Genomic DNA, 14,988 nt, shown 5'->3' on the forward strand with positions numbered 1-14,988 from the left:
AAGACATCCCTCTGCAGGCCTGCAGCTGGAACTACAGGCAGACATGGCTCTACAAGAATAAAAATGCACATACATTTTGCAGAGTTTTTATTTATAAAATCTTTCCACTTCACAATGATGCATGACACTGTGTTTGTCTTTTGCATAAAACCCTAATAAAATAAATGAAAGTTGGTGGTAAAATGTGGAAAAGTTCAGGGAGTGGGAATACGTTTAGGAAATACAGTTAGAACCAGACACGTCCATCTACTGCATAAAAACACATAACCTGTTCTCTGTGACTGACATGAAATCAGAACAAACTTTTTCTATGTCACGCCAGTTAAGCATAATTAAAATAGTCATTGTAAATGCCAGAATAATGAGAAATATGTGTGCATATTTGTTTAAATCAATCCATCATTTTATTCAAATTCTGAGGTTTCCATAGAAGTCTACAAAATACTTTGCATTTGGTACAAATGTCTTTTTAAACATTTGAATTTTCTTTCACAAGCTTCTCCCCTTCAGTTTGCTGGAAACTGGACCCATTCCTTCTGACAGAACTGGATCAGGTTTGAAGGCCTTCTTGCTCAAACAAACATTTTTATCTCTGACATCTGACGTTTTCTGGGATTGACATCAGGACTTTGTTGTCCTCAAGTCACATTGTAGCCAATGTGATGGTATGCTGAGGGTTATTGTCCGCCTGGGAGAGCCATTTGTGTCAAAGCTGCAACTTCCTCATTGATCTCTAGAGATGTTGCATCAATATTTTCATATAACGTTCTTTCCTCGTTATGTCTATTTTGTGAAGTGCACCAATTCCTCCAGTAGCACCATCCCAACTGCACAGTTGGGATGGTGCATTCTTCCATAATCCTTGTCATTATGTCCAAACATTACAATTTAAGTTCCATCAGACCACAGAAATTGGCATCTTTCTTACAGTTTGCAAGTACATTTGCAAACTGTCTGGCATTTAGTGTTGCCTTAAGACTGATGACTTCTTCCTCTCTGAGGGCCTTTTAGCTCATGTCGGTACAGACATCGCTGTGGATCACCAGCCTCAGGATCATTTTATCAAGGTCTGTAGCTTTGGTTCCGGGGTTCCCAATGCAGTTCATACTTGCAGATAACTGAGCAGATGAACTTGGAACCTTCATCTAGAGCCAGATGCAAAAATTCCTTAAAATAAATTCACAGTTATGCCTTTGTTTAGCCTAAATTAAAGGCTTACATCATCTTCTAGGTCAGGGGTTGTCAAATCCAGGCCTCAAGGGCCGGTGCCCTGCAAGTTTCAGATGCGTCTCTGCTTCAACACATCTGAGTCAAATAATGAGGTCGTTAGCAGGACTGTGGAAAACTTGACTGCACACTGGGGGGGAAATTCAGTGATTTCATTAAAGTGTGTTGGACCAGGAACACATCAAAAAGTTGCAGGATGCCAGACCTTGATGTCTGCATTTTAAGACCCCTGTTTTTCCTGTTTGACTAAAGTAATATTATTCTTAGTGTGTGTGTAAACCTTTGAATTTCAGGAAAGTTACCAAAAATCTCTCATTATGGCATCTAGCAAATAGAAATAATTTAGGTAATACTAGGTGACATAAAACAGGAAAAGATTAGTCAGATCTACAGTTCCACAGAGATCAAAAACAGTCGTGTGTTTTTGTACATGAGATGTAGAGATGAGGTTTTCACTGTATCCAAGTCCTTTGGCTGTAATGGAAGCTGCTGCAGAAGTATGAGGGCAAATAACGGAGAAGAGCCAGGATGTTCAGCAATCTGCTCTCAACACACCCTCACATGTACTTGGATTAGGCCGACCATGAGGGTGGACGTCAAGGGAACTCTACGTGACTGTGATATCGTCTGCATCACATTGATGTAAGGCACCTTCCTGAGAGCTACCTGTCACGCGTTTTCCAGTAAAGTGTCTGAGCACATACAGTACGAGAAGTCAGCCAGCACCAGTCTGGAGTCATCTTCAACAGGACTTCATGGACATTTTAAAAAGAGACAAACTAGAAAACATGACAATATAAAAAAGACCTGAATATTCTAGAAAGTAACAGTCTTTTGGTTTTAAAAGAAACATTTTTTGCATATGAACAGGCTCAGAGAAAAAAAAAACACTCAAAAATATATTTAAAAAAAAGTTCAAACAGTAACAGTGTGACTGAATTCAGATAAATAAAAATGGAAAAAACTATAAATTTGAGTGGTTTCATACGTCCCGGCATTTGTCATCTCTAGTTCTTATTTTAGGGTTCAATGTTAAGGGAAAAGATGGGACTCCCCTGCTTTTGATAAAAGTGATAAAATTTCCATGATAGTAGCAGGAGCAGCAGCTTTACAACTCAATGTGTCCATCCATCAGTTGTTCTTAGAAGTTCTTGAAGATCTCCAGGTCCTTCGGAGACACAGGAGGGTCTTTCTTCCAGTCGTCATCTGGATACATATCAAAGTTGGATGTATCGCCCTCATGAGACACTTTAGGAACTATTGGAGGCTGAGGATGCAGGAGAACAGAATGAGAACATGCTTGGTTTAACGGTTAGTTACCTTCAGCTCAGGCTCACTACAGCAGGACAGTTATCTGAGGCACAACAGCTAGTCCACCTCCAAATGGGTAGAAAAAAACACAAACAACTAAAGAAAATGATCTAGTTAAAGTTTGGGCTTATGTCTGAAGGGCCTTCCAGTGTGGCAAATATGTTTTGGGGGCAATTACTGTTTCATATAGAGGAGAGTGTGAAATTTGCTTTTTGCATCTACATTTATTCAGGTGGTCTTTGTCTGATTTCACCAGTAGCTCAAATATTTATTTAGAAATCAGTTGCTGTTTAGTTTGTGAACTGAAAACATCAAAGTACCTCGATTTACAAATTGCATGGAAAAGCAACAGGAACATTACAATTACAATTTCCTTTATTTAACCAGGTAAACCCCGTTGCGATCTAGATCTCATTTTCAAGAGGGACCTGGGCAAAAACATTTGCAATACATAGCAACCTGGTTACAAGATAAAAACAATTAATACATATGCACAAGTATAAAACAATAAAACAATTTAAAAATAATGACACTGTTTCATAGAATCGTGTTGCCTATCTTTAAGAACTGCTCGAAATAAGTCCAGTGAAATCATTTCCGACATCTTAAGTTCAGACTGCAACTGATTCCACGCTGTGGGGGCCAACACACAGCGTGGAATTTAGAACTGATTCAGTGTTTAGAACTGATTCAGTTCTAAACACCAAAGTGTAGCTCTATGAATGCCAGTAACCAAGTCCAATATGAGTCGGCCAAACTGGAGCCTCACTAGCTCCAGTTCGGTGCTACTGCGAACATTGTGCTCTTCTTTCAGAGGAACAGCACAATGAGGCAGAAAAGCTATACAATTTTCCAATAAATTATTGTGTCCCATTTCTGTGACAGGAATGCACTCATTCAGGCCAACAGTGGGGCTCAGAGATTGGGTTAGGTGCTGCAGACCTTCAGGCCATCTCTGCCCTCTTATCAGGCAGCCAGAGCAAACATTGCTGCAAAGGCTGTAATCCACCCAGAAAGAGAGGTTAGAGCTAAGTCATCTAGAACCTAAGGCTGTCCCTCTACACGGCCTACTTTGGTGGAAGTAGCAGAATCAGATCTGACGTTTAACATTGTCGGAGCAGCAGGGAGTCTTTCATACAGCTACAAAGGAGAGGAGAAATCTTCAGTCCTGTTTCCAGGAAGAGGCTGAGTTCATATTAATGCTGACCGACTTCCACATACCACAGAGAGCAGGACGAAAGTGCTACATGTGTGTAGGATACGACATGAAATCAAATATTTGGATAAAATGTCCTTATTACTGTGCTCTGTACTGAGCTGAATAGGTTCCCATTACATGCAACAATCCCCATTCATTGCAATAAGACTCTCTTAGGGTTTCTACACATTTTCAAACCCTCTGTTCCTGAGTTTTCTAAATACAAAGTTTCTGCAGAGGTCAGGTTTTAATTGAACACTGAACTGAGAGATGGACATATGTGTGTCCCCAATCCATTTCTTAACATCTAGACTTGAAATAAGCATCAAATGCTTCAAATTTTACTAGACTGCAAAGAAAATTTGTTCTCACTCTGAATTGAGACCATGAGACAACTTTTCGATTTGTAGGGGTCTATAATAATAGATAACTGCACTTTAAAATCTCTTCCTTGTTTGCTCTTTATTAATTTAAGTTTGGCAGGATGTTCCTGACCCAACTTATAAAGTTTTATTGTTGGACATTAAAAGCACAAGAGTCAACTAAGCTGTTTTTTTCTGTCACATCAACATTTGGTTGGGGGCTTGTCCGGGATTCTTGAGTGTCTAAAGCTACAGCCTTAAAAAAGAAGGTGTGTTTTGGTGGCAACAAGAGCCTAACAGAAAGACTCTTTAACATGTTATTGAGTTGTGAACACCTTTCTGTCGCACCAAATCAGTCATCTGATTTACACCTAGAAAACTACAACAATTTGAACATTAACGGCTTTTATTTTGAAGTCTGTTTCATGTACTTTACTTTGGAACCTGTTCAAATTGTTTTGCTGTCAAAAAACTGAGGTCGACTGATATTTTCGGTTTTCAATTTTATTTTATTTTTTACAGGACAGACATATCTTCAAGCAGCACAGTGCTGTGTCCAGAAGTTGACAAGAAGTTGTAGCTAACCTGCAGCTACCTGTAGATCTGGAAGCTACAATTCTAGCTAACGTAGAGCTACTAGTTGTGAAAAACATCACAACTACCCAGTGTTGTATAGTAAAGAAGTAAAAACACTTCACTACTTTACTTAAGTATATTTTGGAGTAATTCATACTTTCCTCGAGTATGAAAATTTTTGATAATTTTCACTTTTACTTCACAATATTTCCAAACTTAATTGCATACTTTTACTCTGATACATTTTCAATGTGTGGTTTAGTTACTCGTTACAAAAAAGCGCGAGAGAGAAACGCAAGTGTTTTGACCCCACCTACTGATTAACAAGTAGCAAGCAGGCTACCGAACAAAGTCGGTAGCCTACTTGCCTGGGCTTGTTCATCACCACCAATAGGATACACCTGTTTCGCTTCTCTCATTAAACGCAAAGCAAGTCTCGCAATCAGCAGCAGCCACATAGAGGAGGAGACGGAGACCACAACGACTGCAACTACGTCGGACACGGCTCCAGGGGAACCACCAGCTGGTGATGAGAGCCCCTGGCCTTATTTAAACACAATACACTCTTTCGTGGGTGTTAAAGATTCGTCGTACCGCATGCAGTTTATGTTATTCCTGCCCGAAGATGTGGACATTCTTTCTTACAAAAACTCCCCGTCCAACTTGAAGAAACAAGGTAACGTCTTATGAAATGGTTATAATCCTCCTGTTTCAGGAACTATAGCTTGGTCACTAGGCACTATTGTGAAATCTTGACCATAACGTTACCTGTATAAATGAACTTTGTTTGGCATTGTTTCAGTTCCACACGTGGTGTATTTAGCTTAGGCCTAATGTTGACTGTAGCAGGCTACCTAGACTCCTCTGTTCAAGGGGGGGCAGAAGCCATAGCGATAGCAATTTAGACTGAATTTAACGAATATAGGAAAGGCATGCAAGTTCAAAACCAGGTTTACAGATGCCAATAAGCTGCATTTCCCTCCCAATTCTTTTTTTCTTTTGCATAATGACCAGTTGTGTGCACCACCTACTGACTGTAGCATTGACTGATTCACTGATTTGTGAAGTAGAGTAATCGTAACAGCTTTTTTTTCTTTATGTTGGCCGCATTTTCTGTACTATTTATTTTTCTCATTTTCAGCACTGACCTTACTTGAAGGGAAAACTTAAGGCTTACAAAAACTTTGTATTTTCTGTCCTGGAGGGTTTACTAAGAAGCTGGTTCAGTTGTAAAGCAGGTTAAGTTAACCTTGTGCTATAGGTAAAGCACCTAATTTTCTTAACTAAATGATGCCTGCAGGTATATCTATTAGCAGGTTTAATTTTGCCTGCACTTGGTTGGGTACATTATTTTAAGTGTATTTGACAAGTTTACCAAAATAAAAAAATGTCATTCAAACTGCATTTGCTTTGTTTTACTTTTTACTTGCACTTTTCATTACATTACTTGAGTACATCCATTTTTACAGTAATTTCCATACTTAAGTACAAGAAGTTTCAGATACTTTAAGACTTTAACTCAAGTAACATTTCAGTCAGTGACTTGGACTTTTACCAAAGTCATATTTTGGAGAGGTACTTGTACTTTTACTTGACTCTGAGATTTCAGTACTTTATACAACACTGCAACTACCAGTTAAAACAGTCACTAGTTGTATAGTTAAGAGTTACTGTATTTTTAAAGGATAAAAGTGCTTAATCTCAAAGTAGGTAGCAAAGCCTTTAATTAGTTAGCTTTAGGTTAGCTAGTAATAGATTCTCATTGATGTTGGGTCTCTCCCCTAAATTACATTTTTTAAATATATTAATAAGGTTTGAAGTTTGTAGTTTTTCCTAACTACTGAGCACTGTCATGTTTAACTTTTACTTTCAGGTCCTTCGTGGCTATGAGCCTGGCTGGCTTACACAGAACCAGACCAAGAAGATAGACAAGAAACACTGACTAGTAGACTGAAAATACACAATATCATTTCAAGAAGTCTCTAAGCAGAATCTGGCACAAACATAAAAACAAGAAAAGAAGACATTACATGGCTAGGTTCTCATGCAAGTTCAAAACTACTCCTCTGGACAGGTTGGTTTTAACCTAAAAGTTCTTAACAATATATGTTTTGGGAGCAAACCTACCTTCAGTTTCCTCAGAGGAACAGCTTCCCAGTCCACGGTTTTGAACCATCGGTGCTTTTTCACATCATCTGCTCCATTCTGAAACAGGAAAGTTCATAACCATGACACTGTGCCTACATCTGTAAACAGCAGTGTGACACCTAACATCTGGCCTGATGGGCTAATCCATGAGCCAGAAGAAAGGCATAACTTAGTCGTATAGTAAGTTGAAGGAGCTGATACACCAAGGTGAGATATCACAGGCCATATAAAACATAGAATCTAACAGGAATTCTTTAACTATCCCTATGTTTTTGCTAATAGACACTAATGAGGTTATATTTATTTTCTGTGATGCAAATTTCTTGAGATGCCTAAAACTAGATCTCTAAGTTTCCAACTGCATAAAAAGATAATGTAACTATGCACAGCACAAAAAGACATGGGCATGTATTTTTCAGATCAATCCTGAATCCAACTAAATGTAATTCAGTTAGGATTAACAAGATTATTTGTTTGCTAAATGCCAGATTTTATTTCCCTTCATTTTTAAAGACCAGAGGCTTACAGTACTGTGTATCTAAACAATTTAGGAAATCCCAGATGACTGTCATTATTTTATAAGCTTGTGATAGGCTACTTCACATCATTGGAGTTAATGGGGGCACACTTGTGTGTATATTTTAAGGCAACACCTCAAACCCACTAATTCCTTGTATGACATTATGGGAAAAAGATGATTTAATGTTGGAAAAGAAGTGGAGTCATTTTTATACAGTGGATGGGAATATAAGGCTTCACTTCCAAAACGATTTGACCTTGGCATTCTGCAGAGATTTGATGCGTTACAGGTGCAACGTTTGGATAACAACTAATGCCTGTAATTAACTCAAACTTATAAACTCACACATTACAAAGTCAACCAGTACTAGTAATTTATTTTTTTAATTCAGTGGATAGAAATAATGACTAACTATATATCATGATTTAAAATATGACAATATGACAACTGAACTGAGAAATTTAGTGAATTGTTTAATCTTGTGTTTACTAAAGCAACAATTTAATAAAGCAAAGCCCTTTTCTCAGCACATTGTAATTAAATATGCTAAAAGTTTGGCAGCATTGTTGAGCTTCTATGCATCAATAAGTGAGTGGTGTTAATGAGTGCTGTGACTCTTCTCCAGAGGCATCCTGGCACTCTCAAATCAATATTATGCTGTCTGGAATTATGTGGAGTTAATCTCTGGCTTCAGTTAGCTATTTGTTTTTTAAGAGCAGCTCCTCACACTAACTTTCATTAAAATACTCTACATATCCATCTGCAATGAAAATCTACACACTTCCCTTTTGCCAGAGCTGCAATGAACGCAGCAGAAATAGACTGAAATCGGACAATTTCTATAGCTAATTGTCTGTAAAGACGACTTCAGGCATCTGGACATCTTTGTGTACCTTTGATCTTGGCTTTATTTTTCATGTACACAAACACTGACCTAAATATGGTTCTGTTATTAAAGGAAATCCCAACATCCACAGACTCTTTCAGTTAATTTTTTTCTCAATTATTTGAAAGTTAAGGTCCAATATGAACTCACTGGGAATTTCTAGAGTCCCAAAGCCTTAGGAATAACTGTAACCCTTTCTAGACTCAACTTGAATTTGAAAGAGGCAATATTATGTGTTTTCCAGGAACATAGTGCCATTTTATAGCAGAATAAAGTTAACTATCTTACCCTTCAGTTGTTATAAAAATGCTGTATATCAAATATGATTTAAAAGAAATTGGACTTTGTAAATTAATGCCTTGAAATTGCGCCTAGTCTCTTTAAAAACTCAACCTTCAGGAAGTCATTACAACATGGCTCTTCTATTAACCCTTGAGCAAAGTTTTTACCAGCTTTTCACTGAGAACCAGCTCCAATAATAAGCTCAACAGACGCACAGTTCCACCAGGTATTTGCTAATTGCTGCTGACTAGTCTGAAAGAACTGAGTGGGTGACATATTATGACATAATGTAAAGCTAAAAAAAGTTGGTTTAATATAATACTTTCCTTTTAAATTGGGGCGAGATGTGTTTCTTTCTAGGGTGTTTTAGTCTACTTCATGGTGCCGGGCGGATTCAGCTGAAGTGCTTTCCTCATTCTATGGCTCTGACAGTAATCAGGCTTGGGTTTTATCAGTGACTCGAAAGAAAAAAATTAACAGTTAAATAATTTAATCATAGTTAAATTATGAATAAAAAACTTATTTTTTGCATATACATAATGCAATCATTATTTGGGAACTTATTCTTGTATTCAAGCGGGTAATTTTTGCTTAAAATGAGAATGTGTTTGATGAACGAAGGCATTGCAAAATAAAAAAACATACGAAATCTGAAAGGAGGGCAACACTTCACATCCTTATGGTCGTGCAACCCTTCCCAGATTGCTGAGCAGCAGCAGTTACTTCTTCATACTAACTGTACGTTTTCTAAAATTGATTTGTGGCCATCAGGCCTGAGTGTTTGCTTCATTACATCTCGTTTGGATTATTGCAATTCATTATATAGAGGCATGGATAAATCACAGATGCAGCGACTTCAAATCATTCAGAACGCAGCAGCACGACTTCTTACAGGAACTAGGAAGGGTGACCATATAAGGCCCATACTGGCCTCTTTACATTGGCTGCCTGTTTTTTATCGAATAGATTTTAAGATTCTTTTATTAACTTATAAAGTTTTAAATGGATTAGCTCCCCATTATCTTTGGGACCTTTTAAAATTTCAGTCCGTGTCCAGAACCCTACGTTCAAATAATCAGCTTTTACTGACAGTTCCTCGGACCCGACTTAAGAGGAAATGAGATCGGGCTTTTTCTGTTGTTGCTCCTCTTCTATGGAACAATCTTCCTTTCCAAATTAGATCTGTCCACAGCCTGGATCATTTTAAATCGCTTCTTAAAACTCATTTTTATTCCTTAGCATTTAATTAAACTAGTGTTTTGATACTCTGTTTTTATCCATTTGTGTTATTGTCATTCTTGTACAGCACTTTGGTGCAGTTTTATGCCTGTTTTTAAAGTGCTATATAAATACATTTGACATTGACATTGAATGAATTAAATGATGTTTCTCTAAGGAAATGTCATCATTTGCATTTAATTCAGTCGTCCAGCCTTTTAAAATTGCAAAAACACAAGTCAGCCTTTTTGGTACACTTCCCCTCATTTGCGAGTAATTGGAACCATGTGGAGCAGCCCTTCCTGCACTGTCCTAGTCCTCAGACTGTTGACGTCAGGCCATCTACCAAAGGTATGAAACATAGCAAGCTGCCATGTGGTTCGGGGAGACGGGAAGTCTAACCAGCTCACCTTCATGTTGCCTAGCCGTCTGGCTCGGTCAATGACCAGAAATTTCTTGATGAGGTCTCTGGAGGGAGAAAGAAAGTAGTCAGTGAATCTACAGCGTAGAGTGTCTCTGACGGACCGTTCCCTCTCAGACTGTCCTGATGTCCTCACTGCACTGTCAAAATGACAAATGGATCCCTTTTTAAAGCCGTTTGACAGCCTGTGAAAGAGGATGAAGGGTTACTTCCAAAATAAAAAACTCCAATGAAGACTTCTGGAGGCATTAAAAGGTGGTGAAATGAAAATAATCCACAAAAAAAGGAAGCATGAAGTTTAGGAATGAAATGTAATTCCTGCTGCTGAGCGGCGAGCTCTAGATAAAGGTGTGTATCTCACATCCGATGAGCTCCTGGAACGCTCATAAATACAGCAGCTGGATGTTGATGCATCAGCTGTTTCTGAGTGTTTGCCTCAATCTTTCATATGCCTGAGACAGGTGTCACATTTTCATCTATTCCAGAAGGAAAATATTTGTGTTTTTGTCTCCCGCTGAAATTCATCAGGACATTGTTGAGACATTGTCCTTTTGTTTATGGTGCTTCTAACATGGGAGCATTTGGAACATGTAATATCGCTCAGATATTTGGGTGTTTACTGTTGGAGTTGCGTTTGCTGTGAGTCATTCACTAAGTCCCAGTTTGCAGACGATGCAGAATGTTGCAATTCTGCGAGCATGGCTCAGTTTATTGCTGCTTGTGATGAGACGGCCTAAACAAAGGATCAGCGCCAAACTCCAAATGAGACATGTTTTGTTATTTCCGTCACTTAGAGCTGGTTCAGTCTCAGTTTGATGCATATAATCCTGGAGCTCTCAGGCTAAGTAGCATACACTCCCTTGTGTGAGTGGCTTGAAAGGTTTTCAAGGGTCATTCATGTTCCTGCTTTTCTTGGCAGGGTGGCTCAGCACTGCAAAGGTGAAATCAAAACATCCTACAGGAAAATAACATAACCAGACTGCTAACTCCAAGAAAGACAGACAAAGATAGAAAGAGAGCAAGAAAGATATATACAGAAAGACAAAAAGATTAAAAGAAAGAAGGCGTGCTGTGGTGGCGTAGGGGTTAGCGCGAGCCGCGTTTGGAGGCCTTGAGTCCTCGACGCGGCCATCGAAGGTTCGATTCCCGGACCCGGCAACATTTGCCGCATGTCTTCCCCTCTCTCCTTCCCCCTTTCCTGTCAGCCTACTTTCATATAAGGGACACTAGAGCCCACAAAAGACCCCCTAGAGGGGAGAGAGAAGAAAACAGGACTGAACATTAGAACTCTTTAAAATGAACTGTTCTAGTATATTTTAGATGAAACACCTGAATGTTACATATTTTACTAATGCCACAAACTGAGGTGGCAGCTCCTCCATCCAGAGACCTGAGCTAAACTCCAGCACACATACATGACGAGATGAAGGAGCGTAAAGCTTCGGATCAATACAGAGTCCACATGTTCATAACAATGCTGCTAATAGAAGCTGACTTCCTGACTAATGCCCAGTCCTGCTGGCTTTTCCTGTCTCTGTGATTATGCTGTGCTGCAGCAGAGGCAGCATACTGCCTGCAGCCTCTGGAAGGCCTCTTAATGCTTGATGGATGGGAGTGTGTGACGTGGAACTGTGGAAATGTGATAAAAATGCTGGAAATATAAAAAATCCCTCTGCCAGCTGTAAGATTGATGGCTTTACTAGGGATGGCTGTGAGCTGGTTGAATTATCAGGAGAGCTGTATGTGTGTGTGTGTGGCTGGCTACTCCACAGTAACAGAGACACAGCTCTTACACTCGCAGCAAGACCCCCGTTCTGTAATCTTGTACATTCCTGCAACTCAAAATTAGTCCGTGTGTGTGTGGGTGAGTGGGGGTGTGCGTGTGTGTGTTTGAGATAGGGCAGCAACTCTGAACAAGTCAGGTGTGTCATTAGGAGCTCCACCCACAGCTCTGCTTTAGCTGGAGGGTTCTTACTGAGCACATGTAAAGGAACGCTGGGACAATTAGAAACACTCAAACATGACAGGAGGTCAGAGGTGACATCAGAAGGGACAGACACAGAACAGCTCCACCTGTTGGTGAGTTTCAGCAGTGCCTGAAGGAACACTTAGCTCTGACTCTTTGCTGGATGTGACTAAAGTAGATTAGATTAGAACTGAGACCATCAGCAATTGTAGCAGATCATTTGCGATAAGGGCGTCCCCTTAACATAACAAACATGAGTCCCAAAAATATCACTGACAGTATACCTGAAAAGTCTGTTCCCCTCCATCGAACAGAAAATCATACTTTTCTCCAAGCAGCTTTGATGTGATTTGTGTTATTTCCAGGCACATAAAGCTTTAAATCAGAGATTCTCAAAGTGAGAGTTGGCTCTCCATGGAGGGCAGCACAGCTTCACAGGAGGAATAAAGATGAGGAAATACTACATTAGTTATCAAAAGAATAACTGAAATGTTTGTGTGTGGCTGAAGAACTCAAAACAGACAAGTTGTGTTGAAATGTTCAGGACAGTAATGTGCAGTTTGGATTATCTGTAGTGCAATATGTGCTTATCCTGTCTGGCTTTTTATCTATAGATGGTATCTAAGGGCTACAGATACCACGCGACAGCGGCACAATGAACTAAATTATCCAGGTTACTTTAACTGTTCCTCACTTAAAGCTTCACTATAATCATAAACTGAATGTAACTGGTGCTGCAAAGCATCCTCCATCGCAGAAAAGAACAGATTTGCCTCTCTTTCGTTCTGTCTTTCTTCCTTTATGGTCTTTCACAAAGACAAAAAATAGTCTAAAATGCAGAATGAGCATGTCATCTTCTCCCAGTGAACATAAAATATTTCTAATACCCCACAAGATTGTAAACATCTTAAAATTACAAGTGGCACCATAAAAAGCATGATCCACTTTTAGTCTTCATGCAACCAACCCTTTAAAACGTAGCACTACATAGGTCCAGTTCTGTCCAAACGTTTCATTTTTACTTGCTTTCCAAATTGCTAACTTTGCCAATTGGAAAAGTAAATGAATTAAAACAGGAATTGAAAACAACAGTTGTATAAAACGGCTCACACAGGGTTTCCACGCAGTCCTGCAAAATCCTGAACAAATGTTTTTTCTTTGTGCATTTTTTTTTTTTACCTCCATGGATTTAGGTGCGAGTTGATTTTAAATTTGAGATCTTCTTTTATTCCTTTGACATCTGAGTAATTGTATTTTGTAGAATTTGGATGGATAGATATGAGTTAAAGGTTTTTCAGTCTCTTTCTTTCTGCATCTTTCTCTTGTTTCTTTCTTTTCATCTTTCTGTCTGTTCTCTCTGTCTGCGTTTTTCTCTGCCTTCCCCTCTTTCCTTTTGAGTTTTTTTTTTTCAACCCATGATTCTTCCTGCCTTTCTTTGGATCTTTGTCTTTCTCTTTCTGTCTTTCTCAACTGTTTTATTTGAAGATCTAAAAGCAGAACAAAGTGATGCTTTCTGAGCATGCAGTGATACTGTAAACAGATTGCAGGAGGGAGCGAATATTTCAGCCGCTTTGTGACTAGTGCTTACTTGACGTAGAAATCCAGATGGCGTGGGAATTCCAGTTTTCCAGACAGAATCTTCTGGTAGATTCCAAATGGATTGTCATCAAAGAAAGGCGGATACCTGAGGAAGAAAACATTGTTGAACCACACTCTGGGAGGCTGCACACACACTGATATATTGTACAAACTCAGCCTGCAAAAAATTAGCATGATACAAGATCAGGTAACAGAGCAGACAGAAGATTCTGCCCACTATGCTGCTTTAATGTGACACATGAACAGGTCAATATTTAGAATGGTGGCGTGAAGTGATAAATCTCAGCTGGAGACTGAGCCGCCTTTGTTCACAGCTTTTCTGACGGCGCGTGTGTGTGTGTTTGTGCTTCAAACACCCACATGCCTCCTGCTGCTGCACTCCACTCAACGCTTTCCCAGCTCTCCTGAGCTTCCCTCTGCTCCGGTCTGGACAAGTCATTACCCACAAATTACATAATGGCACCAGCCTCTAAACACATTACACATGGAGCAGACAGGCACATAATCGCAACAGCTTGTCACACGGTGCTTGCATTGCCCGTAAAGAGCTCCAGAGTCTGCGGCGTAGGCGTGTGGGCATCTGGGATCTGGCTACGAGCCGCGGACTCCACTCGTGAGAAAGAGAGTGTGTGTCTAAGTGTTGGTGTGTGTGTTTTCCTGATGCTGTAATTGTTCAGGAATCTGAGAAAGTGTGAACAATTGTATAAAGCGTGACAGAATAAAAAAAAGCAAAAAAAAGCAATGTCTTAAACTGACGGTTTAACAAGTTTTCAAAGTACCACAGAAAAAAAACAGAAAAAGATGGAAGATTTCAACAGTCCTTCAGTCTTAATGTGTTAGAAAACCTGCATACAATCTGTGTTATATGTTCAAGTCATGCTGGATGTGATAAATGAACATAGCTTAGATATGGGAGAAGATAACAATTTTATCAAAAAATTTAGCTTAAAGGGACTAGGCTATGCAAAGCTGGGACAACAAACATGTCAGTGAAAACTCAATTAAAATTTAATTCAAAAATGGCTTATCCCCAAAAATATTTAATGTTGCGACTGATATCATCCAAGTGTCTTCAAAAAGTTGAGAATGGTGAATCTGAGATGAATCTGAAGAGGCCTCTGGCTAAAGGCTGTTGCTCTTTGTCCCTGTGGAGACATGGTATTAAAGCTACAATAAAAAGACACATTTAAACAAAAATGTAATTATCGTGACCTAATTAGTTTTACTAGAAAGTTTGTAATAGACCATGATAATTATAATAATTACATATTTCT

General features: G+C 39.1%; 1 protein-coding gene across 1 annotated transcript in view; it reads right to left on the bottom strand.

Moving 5' to 3' along the window:
- Positions 1-70: 70 nt before the first annotated feature.
- prkx (protein kinase, X-linked) overlaps positions 71-14,988 on the bottom strand; it is a 37,953-nt gene continuing 23,035 nt past the window's right edge. Inside the window, exons 5-8 of the mRNA XM_023329647.1 lie at positions 13,704-13,799; positions 10,139-10,196; positions 6,802-6,879; positions 71-2,494 (exon numbers count right to left, since the gene is read on the bottom strand). Of these exons, the coding sequence (XP_023185415.1) occupies positions 2,369-2,494; positions 6,802-6,879; positions 10,139-10,196; positions 13,704-13,799 (358 nt within the window). The 3' untranslated portion in view covers positions 71-2,368. The remainder of the gene's footprint in view (positions 2,495-6,801; positions 6,880-10,138; positions 10,197-13,703; positions 13,800-14,988) is intronic.

The sequence above is a fragment of the Xiphophorus maculatus genome, chromosome 24 (genome assembly GCF_002775205.1).
Source record: "Xiphophorus maculatus strain JP 163 A chromosome 24, X_maculatus-5.0-male, whole genome shotgun sequence".
Taxonomy (NCBI): Eukaryota; Metazoa; Chordata; class Actinopteri; order Cyprinodontiformes; family Poeciliidae; genus Xiphophorus; species Xiphophorus maculatus.